A 23177-nucleotide genomic window follows, 5' to 3' on the forward strand; every position below is an offset into this window, starting at 1 on the left:
TTTTCAACAAAGCTGTCAAGACCACTCAATGGGCAGAGGACAGTCTCTTCAACAAACGTGCTGGGAAAACTGGGCATCCACATGCGAAAGAATGGAGTTGGATGCTTACCTATCACCACACACAAAAACTAACTCAAACATGCTGCAATTCATGAAAATTAAAGACTTTTATGCATCAAAAGATATTATAAGCAGAGTGGAAAAGCAGCTCACAAAAGGAGAGAAAATATTTGGGAACCGCATATCTGACAAGGGATTCCGAGATAGCGGAGAACTCCAGCTGCTGTAACACAAGCAGAAACAGCTAGTGTTGGTGAGGACGTGGGGAGCTGGGGGCCACGCACAGCTGACGGGAGCGCACACTGGTGCAGCCACTTGGGAAACGGTATGGTGGTGCCTCCCAAAATTAAATAGAGCTACCCTACGACCCAGCAAGTCCATTTCTGGGTACACCCTCAAAAGGACTGAGAGCAGGGTCTTTTTTTTTTTTTTTTTTAAAGATTTTATTTATTTATTTGAGAGAGAGGATGAGAGGAGAGAGAGAGCACATGAGAGGGGGGAGGGTCAGAGGGAGAAGTGGACTCCCCGCTGAGCAGGGAGCCTGATGCGGGACTCGATCCCGGGACTCCAGGATCATGACCTGAGCCGAAGGCAGTCGCTTAACCAACTGAGCCACCCAGGCACCCGAGAGCAGGGTCTTGAAGAGATGTCTGTACACCCAAGTCAATGGCGGCATTATTCACAGTAGATAAAACACGGAGGCAACTCTGCCGTCCACTGACGGATGGATAAGCAAAACGTCAATACACACATACGACAGACAACCATTCAGCCTTAAAAAGGAGGGAAATTCCACAATATTCTACAACATGGAGGAACACTGATTGAAATAAGCCAGTCACAAAAAGACTAGTGTGGGATTCCACCTACACAAGGTCCCTAGGGTAGTCGGTTTGTAGACACAGAAAGCAGAATGGGGGATCCCAGTGGGTGTGGGAGGAGAGAGGGGGGAGTTATTGCTTAACGGGCATGGGGGCTTCAGTTCTGTAAGATGCAAGGGTTCTGGCAATGGATGGCGGTGACGTCTGCACACCACCTAAGCGTAGCCTCAGGAACCGTTAAGATGCTAACGTCTGTTATCTGTATTTGAACCACAGTTAAATAGTTAGGGACTGAAATAACCCCAAGCGAGCTGCCAACAACAGACCTATACTGCAAAGAAGGCATGAACGCATGGCTTCCGGACGAAGGCAAACTATGCCCTGGGAGACGTGGGTCTAAGGAAGGTGAAAAGAACAACACAGAAGAAAAATAAGTGGGTAAGTAGAAGAGATTGCTTTTACCCCCCCTCACTGTAATGTCTCTGAAAGTCAGCTCATTATTTAAAGCAAAAGTACTGGGGCGCCTGGGTGGCTCAGTCAGTTAAGTGTCTGACTCTTGGTTTCTGCTCAGGTCGTGATCTCGCGGTTGTGGGATTGGGCCCCGTGTAGTCAGACTCTGCGCTCAGCGCGGAGTCTGCTTGAGATTCCTTCTCTCCCTCCCCCTCTGCCCCTCCCCATTCGTGCTTGCTTTCTCTCACAAATAAATAAATAAAATGTTTAAAAAAATAAAGCGAAAGTAACAATACTGTAAAGGTTTGTGGTATATGTGTGTGTATAGTTCTTACACACGTATTTACATATATAGGTTAGTGTAACAGAAACGGTCAGTGGGGTTACAGAGCTGTAAGGTCACGACCCACAAGCAGGACCAGGGAAGTGTCAGCTGTAAAGTAGGGGATTATCCAAGATCAACGTGAAGGGGGAGATGTAACGGTACCATATTGATTACAGACTTTGGCAAGTTTAGGATTTACACTGTTAGCCTCAAAGCAACCATTAAAAGAAACAAGAAAGACACAGATAAGAAGCTAACAGAAGAGGGAGCCTGGGTGGCTCAGTCGGTGAAGTGTCTGCCTTCGGCCCAGGTCATGATCCTGGGGTCCTGGGATCGAGTCCTGCATTGTGCTCCTTGCTGGGTGGGGAGCCTGCTTCTCCCTCTGCCTGCTTCTCAATCTACCTGCCCCTCCCCCTGCTTGTGCTCTCTCTCTGTCAAATAAATAAATAAGATCTTAAAAAAAAAAAGAAGCTAACAGAAGAAATATCACTCAGCCATAAAAAAGGAGATCTTGCCATTTGCTACAACATGAGTGGACCTAGAGGGCGTTATGCTAAGGGAAGTAAGTCAGAGAAAGACAAATACCATAGGATTTCACTTGTATGTGGAATCTAACACACAAAACAAGTGAATAATCGCACAAAGAGCAGAATCAGACCCATAAACGCACAGCGGGGAGGGGTGGAGGGTGGACAGAAGGGGTGAAGGGGCGGGAGGTACCGCTTGCAGTTACGGAGCGAGTACGTCCCGGGGATGAAAGGCGCAGCGCGGGGACCGCGGTCAGTGATCCCGCAATGGCGTCGTGTGGTGACAGGTGGGGCCATATGTGTGGCGAGCCCAACGTAACAGTTTATGGAGTTGTCCCATCACTAAGTTGTACACCTGAGACAAATGTAATGTTGTGTGTCAACTACACTTCAATAGAAAAAGAAAAAAAAAGCTAACAAAAGAAAGAAAACAATGCTAAAATTACTTAAACCAAGAGAACACAGCAAAGGAAAAAAACAAAGAACAAAAGACAAATCAAGATAGTGGTCTTACAACCAACCATACCAGTAATATTTTTATTAAATGTAAATGGACTAAACATTCCAATTAAAATATGGAGCTTTTTGACTAGACAAAAAAAGCAAGACTACAGGAGATATACCGTGAATATAGAGAGCTAAATAAGTAAAACGTAAAAAGGAAGGAAAACAGATGCACCAAATAAACAAGCATTGGACAGCAGCTGTGGTTCTGTTACCATCAGTCTTCAAGGTACATACTCCAAGCTACCAAGAGGAACATTTCATAAATATAATACGTATCATCACACGTACGCATCTTATGACAGAGCTTCAAAGTCATGAAGCAAAAACAGACAGAACCCAAGAAAGGAAGAGAAATAGCCCCGATCATCTTTGGAGATTCTAGCACCTCTCAGTAATCAGACAGAACCAGACCCCCCCACCCCGCCCCCGACCAAAAAAATCAGCAGTATGAAGGAAATCAGAATGACGTTATCAATCGACTTGAACTAAGTCCACTACACCCAACAACTGTCAAATACGTATTTATTTGGAGTGTGCATGAGGCATTCACCAAGTTACATCATACACTGTGGCAGAGTAACTCGGAAAGCGTGTGCTCTGGGCTTTACAGAATTGAATTAGATATCATTAGCAATAGATTATGTAGAAAATCCTCAAATATTTGGAAAGTAAGTAACATACTTCTAAATGACCCAGTTCGAATAAGAAAGTCACCAGGGAAAGTATTTTGAGCTGGAGGTGATAAGAGCACACTCTTCATAGGGATGCAGCTGAAGCAGGGCTTGGAGTGAAATTCATAGTTTCAAGTGGTGCATCACAAACTAAAAATGGGCTAAATACCAGTGACTTAAATTTCCCATTTAAGAAATCAAAAAAGAGGGAATTAAACTCAGGATAATTAGAATAAAACAAATAACATGATACAAAAATCCTTCAACTTACGTATTTTAGTAATATAAATAGCAATAACTAAAAATGACAAATTATCTGTCATTGGGGTTTATCTGAAGAATGTGGGGTTGGGTCAACATCTGAAACCCTGTTCCTATAACTCACCACATTAAGAGAATAAAGGAGAAAAATCACAGAAGCATCTCAATAGCAGAAGCACCTGTCAGAATTCAACACCCATTTATAATTTTTAATAACTGGCAAACTAAAAATATAAGAAAACAGAATGTGGTAAAGGGCACTGGTAAAAACCCGACAGTGACCATCACACCCAATGGTGAAGGCGGAGTGCTTCCCATGAACAGAGAACAGGGCCTGGCGTCTACTCCCACCACCGGTACCGAACGTTACATAGGCTGCCCTTTCCAAAGTCCTAGCTCAGAAGAAAGAAATGGCATCGAGACTGGAAAGTAAGAAGTGACACTTTAACCGCAGATGACATGACTGTGTAGAAAACCCCAAAGAATCTATTAAAAAATGAGTAAAATAAAAAAGTGAATTTAAGAGGGTTACATGATATAAAATCAATGTGTAACAGTCAAATGTATTTCTATACACTAGCAACAAATAATTCAGAAAATTAAGAAATCATTTCTAACAGCATCCCAAAACCACAAAATACCCAGGCATAAATTTTACAAAATACATGCAACACATGTACTGAAAACTACAACACAATTTAGGGTGAGGAAATCCTACATAAATGGAGAGATTTACATGGTATTGGATTAGGAGAGTCAGTTTGCTGAAGATGGTACTTCCCAAATTAATCTCGAAATTCAAGTAATCCTAAAAATTCTTCTAGAAGTTGACAAGCTAATTCCAAACTTCATACGAAAATGCAAAGAGTCCCTGGGTACCCAACACAATTTTGTAAAAAGAAAAAAAAGTTGGACAACCAATATGATCGGATTTCAAATATTAGTCTAAAGCTACAGTAATCCAGATCGCGTGGCCTCAGCGTACACAGAAACTCAGAGATCACCTGGGTGTAAGACAGTCCAAAATGGACCCACGCAAGTGCACGTCACTGCGGGATGAGGGAGTAACGGCAGTCTTTTCAACAAACGGTGCTGGAACAATGGGGTATCTATCCGGGGGGAAAAAATAAAAGAATCTTGATGCCTACCTCATACCATACAAAAACACAAATTCCAAAATTATAGACCTTAAAGCAAAAAGGAAAACCGTAACAATTATTGGAGAAAATGCAGGTTAAAAATCTCTGCAGCCTGGGTTAGGCAAAAGAATTTAAGACAGGGCACAAAAAGCAGAGCATAAAAGAAAGCGCTGGTAAGCGAACATGAAAAGTCAAAACATTTTGTCATAAGCTGGGAGCACATGTACCTGATGAAGGACCTGTACTTGGAACATGTAACTCTCAGAACTCAAGCTGCTGGAGAGAGGGGCCCAGGATCTGAATGCTTGCTTCACAAAACAAGAAATAACTGGCAAATAAGCACCACGGAAGGAGGACCAACATCATCAGTCATCTGGGAAATGTATTTTTTTTTTTTTAAGATTTTATTTATTTATTTGACAGAGAGAGACACAGCGAGAGAGGGAGCACAAGCGGGGGAGTGGGAGAGGGAGAAGCAGGCTTCCCGCGGAGCAGGGAGCCCGACGTGGGGCTCCATCCCAGGACCCCGGGATCATGACCTGAGCCGGAGGCAGACGCTTAACGACTGAGCCCCCCAGGCGCCCCTGGGAAATGTATTTAACCGCATGTAACACCCCTGTGCAGCCACCAGGACGGCGGACACTCAAGGACCAACGTGGTTGGGGGGGTGGGGCGGTGGGGGTGGAGCGGCACAAGACCCAGCCTGGAGGCTCCGGCTCGCTCACCTGGCACTCCCCACGGGACTCAGCAGTCCCAGTCCTAGGTCCTCACCCAAGAGCCGGGAAGACACACGTCCACACACATGCTCATAGCAGCTTTATTCCCAACAGCCCAGCACTGGAAACAAGCCAATCGGTGTCCGTCAACAGAGGGGAGACAGACGGAGCTGTGACATATTTGCCCAGTGGAACACTACTCAGCAATCAAAAACACCCAAACTACCGCTAAATGCAACAGCATGGATGAATCTCACAAATGTTACCTTGAATGAAAGGAGTAGACACTGTATGGACCCATTTACAGGGAATCCTACAAGATGCAAGTCTAGTGGAGTGACAGAGATCTGGCCCTGGCTGTGGGGGGGCTGGGGGCTGGTAGGGACAGCACAAGGCTCTTTCTGGGGTGAGGGGCTGTTCTCGTCCTGACCGGGGCATATTCCAAGGGTGTCCACCTGAACTGGATGCACTAACTGTATGTAAATTACACCTCCAGGCAGCTAATTTTTTTTTTAAGTAAAAAAAAAAATTCTAGTAAGCCATGGTAATTAGCGGGAACTGGCAGGGGTGGGGGGAAGCGGGAACTGGTGGGGGGGCTGGGGAGGGCAGGCTCTGCCAGCAGGGGCCGGGGCAGCCGGCATTCAACTGCACAAAACTCAAATCTGGGTGAATTAATGACCTGAAGGGGAGGTTTTAGGTCAAGCTGTAATGCTTCCAGGAAAAAAAATATAGAATATATATATATATATATATATTTTTTTTTTTTTTTTTTTTTTTAAGATTTTATTTATTCATTTGAGAGAGAGAGAATGAGAGAGAGCACATGAGAGGGGGGAGGGTCAGAGGGAGAAGCAGACTCCCTGCCAAGCAGGGAGCCCGATGCGGGACTCGATCCAGGGACTCCAGGATCATGACCTGAGCCGAAGGCAGTCGCTTAACCAACTGAGCCACCCAGGCGCCCCTAGAATATATATTTTTTGACCTGTTTTCAGGGAAGCCTGCTTAAGTAAGAAATTCTAAAACCAATCCAGAAAGGAGAGCCTGGGAAACGGAACCACATAAAATCAAGAACTTCTGTTTCTCAGAAGCAGAAAAGGGGAGCAAAGATACAAACTGGAAGGGATATTGGCCACATCAGTAGCTCGAGAGGAGCTTACATCCAACTCAGAGAAGAACGAGTGTCAGGAAGGACAGCAGACACAGTGGAAGTGGTCAGAGGACCTGGACAGGACTCCACCAGAAGAGGGCCAAGCAGGACAGGATGGGACGCTGGCCACCAGAGCAGCTCTGGCCGCAGGAGTCAGCCGCTCAGGAGGCGGCGAGCATTAATGGGGGGAGTTTCTGGAAGGCAGGGGCCTCTCTGATCCTCAGCATCAAATGCGGGCACAGGCCTGGACCTGTCCTGTCTCAGGGCTGCTGTAGGGCACCACCCTGTGGGCTGTGTGGGGTCCTCAGTGACCGAGCACCGAGAGCAGGGCAACAGAGAAGGGGTGAGGTCAGGCTTCAACAACAGATAAGCAAGGACCCCTCCCAACACCTGCCGCTCCCGGGCATCTGCAGAAGCCAGGCATTCTGCCCACCAGCTGCTGGGAGGACAGACAGATGCTTCCAGCCCCAGCCTCCCTCCCTACCAGGTTCTGTGCATGTTGACCCAGCAGGAAGGCCAACCCAGTCGCACCCAGCCAGCTGTTGGTCAGCATGTCACCCTGAAGAGCTGAGCCCTCCTCTGGCCCCACCCCATGGGGGTGCCTCCCCTCACTGTGCCCTCAGTGGCTTCCCCTCACCTTCTCTCTCCTTTTACAGAGAGGGACTCTTGTGTTTAATTAATAAAGCCCAAACTTAGTTCTCTAGCAAAAATAAACAAACAAAATCCACCCCCCCAAATCCCTGATAAAGTCAAGTATGAGCAAGAAAAAGAGAAAACAGACATATGCAAAAGATCAGAAATATAAAGGGGACACAGAATGGCAGATGCAGAGAAAGCAGTGAGTGTTACTTCTTCCTCAAACTCTGAAAATCTAGATGAAAGAGCACTGGTCCTGGGAACCTTGACCTTGCAAATGCAGGGAGGTCGGAGGGCCAGGTAAGCAGGGAGGAGAGCAAGGGCACTCCCCCCACTGGGCCCAGATGCTTTCCTGAGGACATCTAGGAGGACCAGGCAACGTTGATGGGGCTCCCTCCTTGTCAGGGAACAGACACAGCTAAAAAGTGCCCAGCACACTCTATGAATAACTCTGGTACCAAAATCAGGACAAGTAGGAGTTATCTTCAAAAAGCAAACATGCCCTCAACACTTAGAAGTTATTAATACAATTCACTGCATCAACAGCTTCAAGTGGAAAAAACAGAATCCTCCCAAGAGGCTGCAAAAGCATTTAATGGAACTCAAAACCCATTCCTGAATATAATTTTTACCACAGTAGAAATAGGACATGCTTACCCGACACATAAAATCAAGAACCTCTGTTTCTGAGAAGCAGAAGAGCGGGGCAAAAATACAAACTGGTACCCTCGGGCGAGCACCTTGCGGGGTAAGCACTCTATCCGGGCTGCGCCAGAGAGCCAGCTGTCGGACGGGACGTCCCGCTCAGCAGAGCAGCACAGAGCCAGAGCCCCCCCAACACACCCAGGAGATGGAACGGCAGCCAGGTGCCAGACACACCCTCGGAAACCAGAAAGCATCACAGCACTACCCAGCCACGCAACGTCCAAGGCCTGCATAATTAACATCATACAGGAATTAACCTGGTACCCACTGAAGTACCCCAAACTAGACCACCACGCTGCTGTCCACTGCGACCAACCAGAACTCCCCTTGTCCTCAAATTAACCCATGTGTTTATGTGATCCTGGCGTAAACGGTGTGGACCTGGACAAACTCACCGGACGGTCCGCCCAGAAGAGGGAATGCAGAAGAATTAACCAAGAAAATGTACAGTAAAGAATATCGGGAACTCTCCCCAGATATTAAGATAGGACATAGAGCTATGGTAACCTAAGTTATTACATGACTTTAAATTACTGTTGGTGAAGAAGCAGACAAAAGGAACAGACCCTCCTCCCCTATTTATGGGGATGGGCTTAAGACAGGCATGACATTTCAAATCTGGGGGGCTGCTGGTCACCCATCTGTACATGGCATCATGTGAAAACCAATCTGGGAGGGACTAAGGTCTAAGTGTAAAAGGGAAAGCTACAAGAGTGCAGGGAAACAAAAGACTAATTTCATCCTGTGAGTAGAAATGCCTTCCAGAGCTGGAATCCAAATCCAGACCCCATAAAGGAAAAGACCCCCAGAGAGAACCACAGAAAAGCTCGCAATCTGTTGAGTAGAACACATCATAAACCAAACTCACATATACCACCAGATGGGGAAACATCTGCCGCGCAAACAGCCATGGTACGTAGAAAGCTCCGGTAAACCAGTCAGATGGCAGCCCACAGAAACACAGGCAATGACCCTGAACATCAACCGTACGGAGCAAGAAACACAAACGGCCCACAAGCATGGGAAATGCTCCCTTGCATCCATTCAATTTCAAACACAAATGAGCCACCATCTTTCACGGATCAGATTCAAAAGACCAGTGAGTCTGGAACACGCCGTGTAGACGACGGTGCAGAGGAGCAGGTAGGTCCCTGCAGAGCTGGAGGGGACAGTCGTCAAGAAAAGCAATGCAAAATGTACCTGTCCTCTGATCCAGCAACTCAAATGGGAGAAATCTCCCCAACAGATAACGGACTCATTTGCCAAAGTGGACAGCCCAAACGTAAAAGGATGTTTGTGACTGAAAAACTGCAGCCGACCTGAGAACCCCTAAGTGCCCACCTGCCAGGGACCGGATTCCGCTGTGGCACACCCCCACCTCAGCATGTGTGGGGAGCGACCACATGACCGTGCAGACAGGCCAAGGGGTGATCTGTGGCCCCACTGAGGACTGCAAGTGCATGGCGGAAGGAGGGAAGGCTGCAGGGGCAGACTCACCTGCTCCACGTGAGGCTCCTTGGCGAAGGAGATCCTGGCGATGGAGTGGGACGTGATGCTCAGCTCCTGCCCATTCACCTCGCCCTCTTCCACCTCCACGATGCCTGCAGGGGGCCGTCAGTCCTCAGCAGCCTGCCCACGGCTTGCTGGTGCCACTGCTCCCACCACCACCTTCTGCACCCAGCGCTTCAACAGGTCTGAACTCGAAAGCCAGAGCCTCCCAGGCACCAAGGGGGAAAGACTCGCAAGTCCTCTTTATAGGCAGGGGAGGGGGTCTATGGAGGGGGTGGGGGGAGGGGGAGAGGGAGGAGGTGCCCTGACCCCAGCCCTGCCCCATCAAACAGGACAGGGAGCCTCCCCCCGGCCCCAGCTGCTGGCTGCCCCCCGACTTTTGGCTCACCAATGCCTTGGGCAGGCCCACTCCAGGATGGGCTAGTTTCTGACTGTCCCACCAGCTTCTAGGACGTGAGACTCACTCGAGCCAGGGAGCAAGGTAAAGGTGAAGCAGGTGTGTTTTTGAGTCATTTCTAATTAATGAGCCTGGCTAACTATCTCAGGGTGGCCTCCCACTGGGGACAGAGTGGATTTCCGGACAGTTTCTGGCTGCACAGCGAGCCTCCCGTTCTCGTGCACACATTCCGCACCTCTGAGCTGCGGCAGACAGAGCTCTGTCGTGAGCTGTTGCTGGGAGAACTTGGGAGAAGAGGGAGTCAGGCCCTCTCACCAGCTCCCTCCTGCCAGCCCTGCCGAGTCCGTCCAAAGGCCTGACGCTTCCCACCCTGACAAGCACTCAGTCACTCCCCACAAATGTGCCCACGACCACGGACACCCCCAAAGGTCACTCTGAAAGCAGGAGGCAGACGCCGCCTCCCCGGCTGGCCAGCCCTCTGATGGCATGCATGGTACGTGGGCAGGGGCAGGCCAGGGACGGCCGCCAAGCGGAGGTACCTGTGTTCTGGGCGCTGACGAAGGCCACCTTGTTGGTGTCAGGCTTGAGGCGGATGAAGCCACACTCCCTGTGCATGGGTTTGCGTGTGTCTGGGTGGAAGGCGTTGAACCTAGTGGGAAGCAGGAGAGGTGAAGCCCCAGGTATCAGATGCCCCCCAGAGCGTGCCGGACTTTGTGGACACATTTTTCTCACTCTATAAAGCACCCCACCCACTGAATATAAATAATGCAGTTAGTTGGGGCGCCTGGGTGGCTCAGTCAGTTAAGTGACTGATTCTTGATCTCAGGGTAGTGAGTTCAAGCCCCATGCTGGGCGGACAGACGACTTAAATAAAACTTAAAAAAAAAAAAAAAGATGCAGTTTCTTGTTCATGCGGAAACAGAGGGATGCATAAAAGACATAGCATGAGGGACATGAGGAACCACATGTGTGGGCCCCGGCCGCCAGGCACCCCAGGACCTTCCACCTCTGGCCCGGAAGCAGCTCCCCCACATGCGCCTCCCCCCGTCGTCTGTGTGTGCTGTCCCTCTTTTCCCAGCCGCCATGACTGACCCTGACCCTGAAGACGGGACCCTGAAACCTGTAAGTTCGGCAGACCCCCGCCCCCAGGGCTCCTTAGTGCTTCGCGGTCCCAAGCACCCTCCGTGCACAGTAAGATCCCACCCTTACACCAGGCTCTGCCTCTTGTGAGCAGTTCACAGGCGAGAAACAGAACAGGTGTTGGGTCAGGATGCGGCTGGAGGACTCCGAGGACTCTCGCTTTACTATGTAGCAGGACTGAGAACCACAACACTAACAGCCTCTCTGGGACCTCAAACAGCTCGGGGGGAGATTCTAAGAGAAATCCAGGTCATTTTATTTCCAGTAATGTGTGTCAGGGGGAGAGCACAGGCACTTACTTCATGTCTGCATTAGCAAGCCCGAGATTTTGTGGTCACCTTCAAAAACATGAGAGACCCAGAAGTACCATTTTTACCCACCGTGTGACTAGGTTCAGGGCAGGAAGAGGGTGCCTCTCTGAAACACAACCAGGTTCCTTTTGCATCTTCCGGCCTGCCTGTCAGGCAGGAGTTGCTGGGGCAGGTGGCCGGGGGGGCGGGGCGGGGCACTTACGAGAAGTTGAGCACAGGTTGACCCACGTGGGAGATGTACACCTCCTCCAGGTACTGGAAAGGCTGCAGCGTCGGGAAGGTCCCGGCTCCCGGCGGGTCTGACAGCCAGGTACCCAGCATCCAGGACAGGGGCTCCACCACTGGGTTCATCGTGGGGGGCTCTGCGGGCAGAAGGAAGAGGTGGTCAGTGGCTCTGTGTCCACTGGACTCTTTGTAAGCGTGCCCTGCTGAGCTCTGTGTGGACACACACACTCTCTGTGGAAGCATGCCCTCACACACCCCGCGTGACCAGAATATGCCACTAGCCACCTGTCAAGAGGGGGAGAAAAAGGGCAAACAATTAGCAAAGGTCACTTTGCCACCGCCAACCCTCTGCAGCTCCTATGCAGAAAAGACAAGAGGGTCTGGAGGCCAAGGACAACGGGACCTGAGGTGGAGGGTCCTGCTCCAAAGGCTGGCAGCACTGCTGTGGGTGAACGGAGGGCCGCACCTCCACCTTCTGAGCCTGCAGGGGGCAACACAGGCAGCCGGGACCGGGAGGGTGGGCGAAACCCGTTCTTGCCCCACCTGGCTGGCGCCTCTAGTCCTGCCTCTTCTGATCGCCTGCGAACAACTGGGAAGGGAGGAAGGCTGCGGTTGAGATTTATGCGATCCAACTCTCCTAATCAGACCCGAAAGAAAGTCAAGTCAGGACGCTAACCACAATCTAGAGTGCAGGTAAGGAGTAAAAGCTTCAGAACCCAAGGTCTGGATTGCAGGACTCTGCTGCCACCAGCCGAGTGGGACAGGCGCTGACCCCTGCCCACCCGGGACCCCTGCGCCCCACTGAGTGAAGACAGCAGTGCACCGAGAAGAAAAGGATGCTGAATGTAATGTGTCTGAGGTGACAAGCCAGAAAGGGACATGGGGCTGTTGGGACATTTTGAGGTCTAAACTGTGAGGACCGAGGACGGCTCCCTGAGGGGTGTGCAGAGGTCGCAGCAGGAGGGGGCCCGCGGCAGGAGGGGGCCCGCAGCCACTCTGCAGACACGCTGTGCACTGGGGGGTCCTGGGCGGTGCAGGCTGGCCTGGCCGGGGAGGCCCCCAGAAGGGCCCTGGCGAGGTCTGAGCGGGAGGCACAGAGCACGGGAGGAGGGCGGCTGGGGCTCAATGTCACCGGTGGAAAGGGCCTGATTTGTGGTCTGGTGTGAAGGCAGAGTGTGGGCTGATGGCTGGGACGTGGGGCAGGAGAGCAGGCAGCACCCCCAGGGTTCACGGCCTCAACAACAGAGGAGGTGAGAGGAAGAGCGCCAGTGGTTCGGGTTGGGCGTTCAAACAGCCACTTGCTCGGCTCTGACAGCCCTCATTCTGCGGTTCGCAGAGTAAATAGAAATCGCTGTTTTTTAGCCAGCCGTGGCCTCGGAGATGCCGTCTGTCTGGTGCACCTGTCGCGCTCAGGGCGACACGGAGGAAAGCCCGCCCGTGTGCTGTGGAGCCGCCGGCCCGGCCCGCCTAACCCTCACCTGGTGTCCACACGCGGCGCAGGCGGGGTGGGGCAGCGCGCTTTCCCTCTCGGGCCAGCCTGCCGCCTAGGGAGCCAGGGACGCAACTGCAGCGGCCTGCCGCCTCCAGGAAGGAGCCCTCCGCGCCCCTTCTCCCGGGTCAGAGCCGCAGGACCACGCGCTTCCGTTCCTGCCACCCAACGCTTCCCCCTGGGACCCCCTCAAAGGCAGGCAGTGGTGGGGATGAGCGGAGCCCCGGCCCAGATGGCGCCCCCCCAGCCTCCAGGGCCACCACACCCCCTCCCCAGCAGCTCCTCAGCCCGCGGGGCGGGGCGGCCTCTGCAAGTCCACACACAGCCCCTCCTCTTAGACCCGGCCCCATTGGGGGGCCCTGAGGGCAGGAGCCCTGTCCTCATCAAATCTGCTCTTCAGGGCCACCCAGGGAGGGGGAGTGCCTCCACTGGGGGGTAAGGGGGAGAGAGGCAGAGGGACAGTGACAGAGAGACGGAGAGGGAGAGAGGCAGGCAGACAGAGAGACAGGGAAAGACCCAGACAGAGAGCGAGCTGGGTCTTGCTCTCATCCTCCCTCAGTCTCTGGGGGTCTCTGAGGGAACAGAATTATCATCTCTACCAGAAAATAATAAAAAACAACAACAGAGAACCCCCCCCCCCCCCGCCCCCTGCAGCCTGGCCTTTCCAGGAAGACAGGTCACAGCTTCCGAATATGCTGAGGGCCGTGGCGGAGGGGATGGCCTGGCGAGGGGCCCTGGGACCCCGTCTGTGTTGACACACAGGGTGTCATGTGCCACTCGTCAAGGTGCACTCAGCTTCTCCTTCAGACTGTGTGAAGGGTGGCAGTTGGCCTGAAAGTGGACGCCCTGCCTGGAACCCAACGCCCGGGAGGAGCAGTGAGCGAGCCAAGGGACAGCGCACCACCCGCCACCGCCAGGGCCCTGGTGAGGCTGCGAGCACGCGGCTCAGCACCGGCTGAAGCAACCACCTCCGGGGAGAAAGAACCCTGGCGAGAGACGGGAGAACTAGGGAAGGGGGGCGGAGTCGGGTGAGCTCAGGTCATGATCTCAGGGTCCCGGGTTCAGGGCATGTTGGGCTCCCAGCTCAGTGGGGAGCCTGCTTCTCTCCCTTTGCCTCTGTCCCTCCCCCAACCCGTGCTCACTCGAGCGGTTTCTCTTTCTAAAATAAATCCTGGGGCACCTGGGTGGCTCAGTTGGTGAAGCGTCTGCCTTCAGCTCAGGTCACGATCTCAGGGTCCTGGGATCGAGCCCCGCATCGGGCTCCCTGCTCAGTGGGAAGTCTGCCTCCCTCTGCCCCTCCCTCTGCTTGTACGCTTGCTCGCTGTCAAATAAATAAAATCTTAAAAAAAAAAAACAAACTAAAAAAATAGATATAGTAATGTTTATTTAAAAAAAAAACAACTAAGGAGAGAAATGGCAAGAAAGCAGGAGGTGCAGGAAGTCAGGAGAGACAGACCGAAGCTCCACCACAAGGAAGCTGGAAGTGGCCTGGGATGGCGTGGGACTCAGGGCAGACCCACGCCACAGAGGGGCGAGAAAAGTGCAATGAAAAAGTCAGGAAGGCCAAGAGACCCTCCTGCTGGGGGCACGTGCAGTGCGTAGCCTGCGCGGGGACAGTGGGCACCCCTCCAAGCCCCGCCTGGCCAGTCCCGCTGCTGGGCGTCCCCTGTGACAGGACGACACACATCCACACGGGGTCTCTGTCCACAGTTGCTAGACGTGGATCATTGGCCATAAAAAGGAATGAAGCAGGGGCGCCTGGGTGGCTCAGTTGTTAAGCGTCTGCCTTCATCTTGGGTCATGATCCCAGGGTCCTGGGATCGAGCCCCACATCAGGCTCCCTGCTCTGCGGGAAGCCTGCTTCTCCCTCTCCCACTCCCCCTGCTTGTGATCCTGCTCTCTGTGTCTCTCTCTGTCAAATAAATAAATAAAATCTTTAAAAAAAAAAAAAAGGAATGAAGCACTGACGCATGCTACCACGTGGATGAACCAAGGAGAGAAGCCAGAGCTAAGGCCACACACTGGAGGGTTCCATTTACATGAGAAGGAGAGCAATCCGGGGGCTCCTCCACAGCAGGGCCCAGCAGAAGCTGCCAGAGCCACACTCACAAGACGCACAGGAGAGCGAGCACCACTGTTTTCTCTGACACCGGCTATGACCTCACGGCCACATGTGGACATCTGACGTCACTGGTCCACCGAGATGTGCTTTAAGGCTAAGACACACACTGGATTTCAAAAACTCAAGGCAAAAAGGAGGACTTCACACATCTTATTAACTTTTAGGTATTGATTGTTACATGTTGAAATAATAATATTTCAGACAGTACTGGGTTAAGTAAAATAAACTAAAATATATAGATATTTATTTGAGAGAAAGAGCATAAGTGGGGGAGAGGCAGAGGGAGAAGCCGACTCCCTGCTGAGCAAGGAGCCCCACACGGGGCTTGATCCCAGGACCCTGAGATCATGACCTGAGCTGAAGACAGACGCTTAACGATGGAGCCACTCAGGCGCCCCTGTTATTATTTTTAAAGTTTTTATTTATTTACTTTTTAGTAACTCCTACACCCAACTTTGGGGCTCCAACTCACGACACCAACATCAAGAGTCAGAGCCAGCCAGGTGCCCCCAGTTAAACAGAATATAAAGTTAATTTCATCTGTTTGTCTTTACCTTTTTTTTTTTTTTTTAAGTAAGCTCTAGGGCCGCCTGGGTGGCTCAGTCGGTTAAGCGTCTGCCTTCGGCTCAGGTCATGATCCCAGGGTCCTGGGATCGAGCCCGATGTCGGGCTCCTTGCTCAGCCGGGAGCCTGCTTCTCCCTCTCCCACTCCCCCTGCTTGTGTTCCCTCTCTCGCTATGTCTGTCAAATAAGTAAATAAAATCTTTAAGACAATAAAATAAAAGCAAAATACCACAGGCACAATATAAAAAGCGAGGCAGAACGAAGGCCAAACACACCTGAAATCACACATGAAAAGAACAAGCTTTTCAGAATGGATCACAAATTAAGACCCTCAACTCTTGCTATAAGTGAGAGATGCACCAGAGCTAAGAGTGATTTGGAAAGGCATTTCAGAGCCAGGCAAAGGGAGGCAGCAGGAGAGCAAACATCATGATCTCACTATGAGGGACAATGAACTTCAAGCCAAAATGCATTGAACAAAGAACGGCCAAGTCAGGACGAAGACCCCGGTCGGAGAGACTGATGCACCAAATGCAGCACAGATTCACAGCCCAGGACCTGCGGGAGACACATGGATGCTCACGGAAAGCAACGAAAGGGAGTCCCGCCTGCACTGTGTCCAACTGACCTCCACACCTCCTACAACGAGGAGCTAGTTCTGGTGGGGGGACCCTGCACTCTGCACCTGAAAACTAGGGAACACACCTTCAAGTTCCTCTGGAATATTCATGAAAATGGACCTTATAAATGGTTGGAGAAAACCCGCTAAGTTTCAAAAAGTAGAAAGAGTTCCCACCACATTGATCACGATGCAGCAAGGCTAGAAATTAAAACACTATCAGATCTCCCTCAAAAATGTTATGCCACAAAAGAGAAGGCAGACACAAACACGTACGTATTCTGTGATTCCATCTGCATGAAATTCTAGAAGACGGTGAGAAGCACAGCAGTGGTGGGGTGGGGGCTGGGGTGGGAGAGCACAAGAGAACCTGGGGATTCTGGATGGGGGTGCGTCACACAGGTTTCTGCACCCATCTGAAGTCTCAGGGGAGCACCTAAGGGCTGTTTCACTTACTTAAACTGTACCGCAATGAAAACATTCAGAGGCAAAACGAACAAAAAATCAGAGCCCGAAATGCCTTCCCAGGACCTGTTTACTATGTGGCTGCAGCATGGGGTCGTGGATGGTGAGGTGACAGGCAGCCTAGCCTCCCAGGGCCTCTGGTCCGTGCTAGCCAACTGCTGCCCACGGGGGGAGGGCCTTCTGTTGCGGATCTTCTACTTTAAGAAAATCCAGAACTACTGATTGGGGGGTTAAATATCCCAATTTCTAAAGATGTGTTCGAATTAAAGCAACAACAGTTTGCGTGTGAGGCGTGGGTCAGTGGGGAGTGAGAGCACAGCAGTCCCAGTCCTCCGGACACCCCTCCAGGGGCCCAGGCCCTGAGGATGATCCTTGGTGAACCCCAGAGCTTTCTGCCTTGGCCCTCGTCTGCTAGTAGGCAAGAGATACCCATACAAACAACTGAAAATGACACCAGCAGGAGCGAGAAGACAGGAAACGGTGCCCCAGGGAGGGTCCTGTGAAGGGACAGGGAACGGGAGACCGTGACCAGCCAGCCGGCTAACAAATGCACACAAACACAGAGCCCAGCCTGCAGACTTCATAGCTTTGGGGCACTGATGCAGGGCCTGGGGACACAATAGCCGGCGGCGGTCCGCTAGCCCCGGTCAGACCTGTTCGCTCTTTCCTGGGTGTCAGTGTCCCCAGGCCAGATCTGAGTACAGGTGCTGTGCCGTGGGGGCTCAGGCCGGGGACAGGAGGACCGCAGGGGAGGAGCTGGGTGAGGTGGACGGGGACGGCCTGCCCAGGTGGGAACGGAGGCTGGAAGCCCGGAGAACAGAGTTGCCAGAACCAGAACACAGGAATGGGGGTCAGGGAAGTGGATGAGGACAGAGGTAGGAGGCCAGGCGGGGGTCAGCTGGAGTCAAGTCCAGCAGTGGCTGGTGTCCCAGGCTGGCAGCCTGGAGGGGTATGGGAGACCAAGGTAGAGGCCATCCCAGGATTGGTCAGGACCCCGAGAGGGGCGAGCGCAGCATGGTCATGGCACCTGAACACGGGGTGGGAGGGTGTCTCCAGAAGAGCAAGTGGGAGAGATGGCCGAGGGCCTGACTTCTGCCTCTAACCAGTTCTGTCTAAACCCATTCCATGACTCTGCCGCGGTGGGAAGGCACACGCAGGTTACGTGGGGCCTCTGTAAGTGAAGCTGGCCAGGCCTTGTGGAAACACGACTCACTTCAGACGCTGGCTGTTTCTGAGGCCCACAGAGCTCCTGAGGGAAAGCCTCTACAGACAAACGCTCTACAGCACTGCACGAGGTGAAAGGGAAGCCTTTTACCTGGTGGCACGTTAAAAAATTCTAAAATGACTCTCAAAAAATCAGAAGCACCATTTTGAGTAGAAAAAGCAAGCATCGGGGTGCCTGGGTGGCTCAGTTGGTTGAGCGTCTGCCTTCAGCTCAGGTCATGATCCCAGGGTCCTGAGATCTCGAACCCCATATCGGGCTCCCTGCTCTGCGGGAAGCCTGCTTCTCCCTCTCCTGCTCCCCCTGCTTGTGTTCCCTCTCTGTGTCTCTGTCAAATAAATAATCTTAAAAAAAATTTAAAAAAATGAAGAAAAGAAAAAGCAAGCACCTGCGTGGAGTTGAAGGTGCACGCTATGAAATCAACGTCAGGAGACTCTCCCCCTCCGGCCAAGCTTCACCGACCAGCACACACACGGAATGCCCAATACCGTGAAGCCGCATCTGATTCTGCGTCAGCACTCCTGACGGCTCCCAGAAACACTTCCAAGTTAGCTCTCCTGGCTGGCTGTCATAATCTTACCTGAATATAGGGCAGGCGGGTCCCACGCCTCCTTCCAGGTCTGCCGCCCCACGGTGGCCAGCACAGCCAGGTTGCTTGGTAGGGCGGGCTCCGCAGCCCCCACCCCCTCGCACCACCGCCCACGGCCCACCACAGCCTCGGTCTCTCGTTTCCAATGAAGCGTTGCAGGGGAGAACCAACAAGGTAACCCTGAGGCCCAAATGTCAGGTTACAAGAGTCTACATGTGTATATCAAAATTCATCCAACTAAATCCTTAGAATTTGTGTATTTACTCCATGTAAATGATACTTCACTAGAAAAATAAAAGTAAAATGAACTTAAAAGTCAAACAAAAAACATAAAAAATTAAGGGATTTAAGCCTATTTGCCACTTTTAACCTCTTCAAGTAAACCAGACAGGCCTTTATATGCAATTTTTTCTTATTTCTTTTTTCTTTTATTAACATCTCAACCAAAATGCAAAAACAAGAATTTAAATTTTCTCCAAGAAAATTAAATTTTCACTTTTTGGCCTAAGAGCGCAAGCAGGCTTACCCATCAGTGATGGTAAGTTTTCTGAACTCCAGACTCTGTCAAGGTTCTTCAAGGTTGTTTTCTGCCCATTGACGGGAAACGTTTGTACCTGGCTGTTAGCAGCTTGGCAGGAAGTGAATAATACCAAACTGAAGACGGCATTCTGGGAACTGTAGTTCTACCCTAGGAGATGGTTCCTCAGAAACCCGTGGGGACACAGAGACCTGGAGGGAACTGAACCTTGGATGTGGGAGCAGACCCAGTCGACTCGGACGACGGTGGGACAGGCCAGGGAGTGAGGAGGGGGCTTTCGCCCTCTGCTGCTTCCACCGGGGACCCTGGAGGGAACCGATCTGTGTCGCAGGGAAGCGGGCGGAGCCAGGCACACAGCAAAAGCTGTTTCTGGAAGAGTCACTCTGGAAACTCCTGATGCGTCCCCATCTCTCTGTCTCCTAGAGGGCTGGTGGCCCACTTATCTTGGCTTTAAGAGTGGAGGCTCGGACACTGCTCTGTCTCTGGGCAAAGGTGTCAGCAGGCGGGAGGGCCCCAAGAACAGGAAGGGAGCAGACACACTCACTGGGACAGACTGCTTCCTGGCGCCTCCCACCCTCACACTGCTTTGTGTTAGTGACGACAGTTTCTGACACAACAGGGAGAGAGCCCAGGCTGCACTGGCCGTCCCAGATGGGGCAGACACTGTCCTGCCATGGGTGGCCAGTCTGTACCCCACTTGCACGGCATAGCAGGGGAGGCTGTTTTTCTAAAATGATTACCCATGAGATGGGAAGGTGTGTGTGCACGCAGGGAAAAAAAGAAATGACAGGAAGTAGAGCATGTTTCTGTAAAATACAAAAGACATAAAAGGAGACCCAGTAATTTTAATTTGCAAAAGTTATGGTTGATTACCTAGTTAACTCAAAAGTCTCCACTGAAAAACTATTAGATTAAGTGATTTTTTTTTTTAAGATTTTTTATTTATTTGCGAGAGAGAACGAGAGACAGAGAGCATGAGGAGGAGGAGGGTCAGAGGGAGAAGCAGACTCCCTGCCGAGCAGGGAGCCCGATGCGGGACTCGATCCCGGGACTCCAGGACCATGACCTCAGCCGAAGGCAGTCGCTCAGCCGACTGAGCCACCCAGGCGACCCTAGATTAAGTGATTTTGATAGAATGATTGGTTACTAAAATTTGTAGCTTTCCTATATCTTAACAATAACCACGTTAAAAGCAGGGGTGGGGGCTTCAAGGTTCAACTCTGACCTATAAAGACCTTAGAAGCCCTAACTCCTGTCCTTACAACAAGAAAACATGGAACAAACTGAAAATCAGTGACTTTGCTTGGGCCCATCAGAGAAGTGAGGTCCCAGGTCTCCTAGAACTTGGAGGACGTGCTCACCGGGAGCAGACGCAAGCTGATAGGGACCACAGATGGCAACTGGGCAGGAGGCTGGAGCTGAGTGCAGATGAGCATGACAGTCTGCTGGAGGCCCCATGCTTCCATGGGTCTGACTTCCAGGAACCCAACAAGTGCTCACCGTGAAAATCCAAGAAAAAGAACCCCGTGTCTCTGCAGTGGGAGGGGAAGGAACAGTTCTGAACTAAGGTCAGAGCACTCTCCAACAGGAAAGGAGGCTTGGCAGGGGAGATGATCTCACCTGAGCTTTACTTCACCTGGGGGCAGGGCTTTCCCCACAAGCCGCTCCACCTTCCCCTTCTCACTCCAGGAGGAGTCGGGAAGGTCACAGCCCAGAAACATAGGCCTCACAAGGCTGAACCCCAACCCTGACACTGCAGAATGTCCCCCCCCCCCATGCCACTCCTCAAGGCTCCAGCAGGTAAGGGGATCAGAGCAGAAAAAGCCCCAGGTGCTCTTGCTGGGAGGGAGTCCTGAGACAAACAGTGAAGACTGGAGAGGAATGTGAAGCCACCAGGACTGCACTAGAGATGAGATACAACCCACCTGCCAGGCAGGCCAACCCGACACCTCCAGCCAAAAGCCTGTTCAGCTCAGATACAACCCACCTGCCAGGCTGGCCGACCCGACACCTCCAGCCAAAAGCCTGTTCGGCTCAGCTTCTATTACCTGTTATACCATGTCCACCTCTTAAAAAAATTACGAGCCATGCTAAAAAGCGAGGAAAAAACGCAATCCGAAGAGACCACATCAGAACCTGATGCAGATGAGGCAGTGGTTCTGGAATCCTCAGACTTGGAATTTAAAAGAACTGATTCATCTAAGGGTCCTCATGGAGAAAGCACACCTGTGCATGGACAGAGGCGCTCTGTAGGAGGAGAGGCTGCTGAGGAAGAACCCAAAGGAAAGGTTGCACACGAGAGCCGTAGCAACAGAAGTGAAGCCCGGGGCACATGGGGTCAAGGACAGAGCCAGTGAACTTGAGGATGTTCAGTAGAACCCCCCCTCCCCGCCCCGAGATGCCAAGAGCAGCACGCACAGAATACTGGAGGACTGGGGGGCAATCATAAAATTGTCCACGCATAGTGGACACGACAGAAAGGAAGAAGACATGTGAAGTAACAGCTGCGAAGTTTTCAGAATAGATGTCAGCAAACCACAGATCCAGGAAGCCCAGATGACACCAAGCACAATAAATGCCAAAAAATCTACATCTAGGCATTTCATATTCAAATTGTCCAAAACCAAAGATGGAGAGTCTTGAAAGAAGCCAGAGGAAACAATTCTTACCCACAGAACAAAATGGGTAAGAATCACAGTGGGCGACTCGTAAGCAAACAAGAGTAGAATTCTATATCCAGTGATACAGTCCTTCAAATACAACACCATATGCTAACTGACTGGAATTAAAAAGAAACTTAAAATTAAAAATGAAAATTAAAATAAAAACTTAAAAAAAAAACAGCCCTTCAAAAGTAAAGAAAAACTAAAGACTTTTTCAAACAAAACCAGAGGGAATTACATGCCCTGTAAGAAATATTAGAAGTTCTTCAGGGAGGAGGATGTAGGTCAGAAACCTGAATCTGCAGGCAGAGAAGAGCGCTGGAGAAGGAATACGTGAAGGTAAAATAAAATCTTTTCTCTTTCTTCTACTACTACTACTTTTTTTTTTTTTTTAAAGATTTATTTATTAGAGAGAGGAGAGCCCGGGGCGCGGGGAGGGGGTAGGGGCAGAGGAACAGAGAGTCTGAGGCAGACTCTGTGCTGAGCAGAGCCTGATGCGGGGCTTGTTCTCACGACCCTGAGATCACGACCTGAGCTGAAACTGAGTCAGACGCCCACCCAACTGCGCCAGGCAGGTGCCCCTCTCTTATTCTTAATTGACCCAACAGATAAATGTTTGTTCAGATTAATGATGGTGTGATTACAGCACATGTACAAAGGAAATAAATGACCGCAATTTTATAAGGGACGACAGGGAGAAACTGGGATGTCCCACTCCAAGGCGCTGGCGCTACTGGGGAAGCAGGACTCTCCGCTAGTGGACGCAGAGGACCTGCGAATGTGAAGACTCCAGGGCACCACAAACAGAGTTCCCGCAAGAAGTAAAATCCATCTGCTAGGGAAGGGGAAATCACACACAACGCGCAATCAGAACCAGAGAAGGCGGAAAAGGAGAGAACGACACACAAGAAGCCAACAGGAAGCAGCTACAGACACGAGAGATATTAGTACAACTGTAGCAATAACTACTTTAAATGTGAATGGTCCGAGTACACCAATTAAATGATGGAGACTGTCAGAGTAGACCGAAGAAAAAGACCCCAGTATCTGTCATCTATAGAAACCCACTTCAAATATAAAGACGCAGATCAAAGGTAGAGGGACAGAGCAAGACTTACCATGCTATCAAGAGAGAGCTGCAAGACTATATTAAGTTCAGACAAGCAGACATTAGGACAAGAAAAATGATCAGTGCTAAAGAGGAGCATTATATAACAAATATGTCAATACTCCAAGAAGACAGGAGAATCCTTGATGTCCACGTATGTGAGACCAAGATTGATAGAACTGTAATGGAAACACACAAATCCACCGTACGGTTGGAGACTTCAACACTCCTCTGTCAGGAACGGACAGATC

At 51.1% G+C, this 23177-nt stretch overlaps 1 protein-coding gene across 4 annotated transcripts in view; it reads right to left on the reverse strand.

The window, feature by feature from the left end:
• THAP4 (THAP domain containing 4) overlaps positions 1-23177 on the reverse strand; it is a 44029-nt gene that overhangs the window by 7857 nt on the left and 12995 nt on the right. For 2 of the 4 annotated variants that reach the window (XM_045867556.3, XM_054505907.2), the window contains exons 3-5: positions 11525-11684; positions 10411-10520; positions 9463-9566 (exon numbers count right to left, since the gene is read on the reverse strand). In XM_045867556.3, the coding sequence (XP_045723512.2) occupies positions 9463-9566; positions 10411-10520; positions 11525-11684 (374 nt within the window). Of the gene's footprint in view, positions 1-9462; positions 9567-10410; positions 10521-11524; positions 11685-19143; positions 20855-23177 lie in introns of those variants that run through there. The other 2 variants (XM_045867557.3, XR_010410381.1) reach the window with 2 other exon arrangements.

Source organism: Mirounga angustirostris, unplaced genomic scaffold (assembly GCF_029215605.1).
Source record: "Mirounga angustirostris isolate CCGP_5_RB_7025 unplaced genomic scaffold, mMirAng1.0.hap1 SCAF_3, whole genome shotgun sequence".
NCBI classification, from domain to species: Eukaryota; Metazoa; Chordata; class Mammalia; order Carnivora; family Phocidae; genus Mirounga; species Mirounga angustirostris.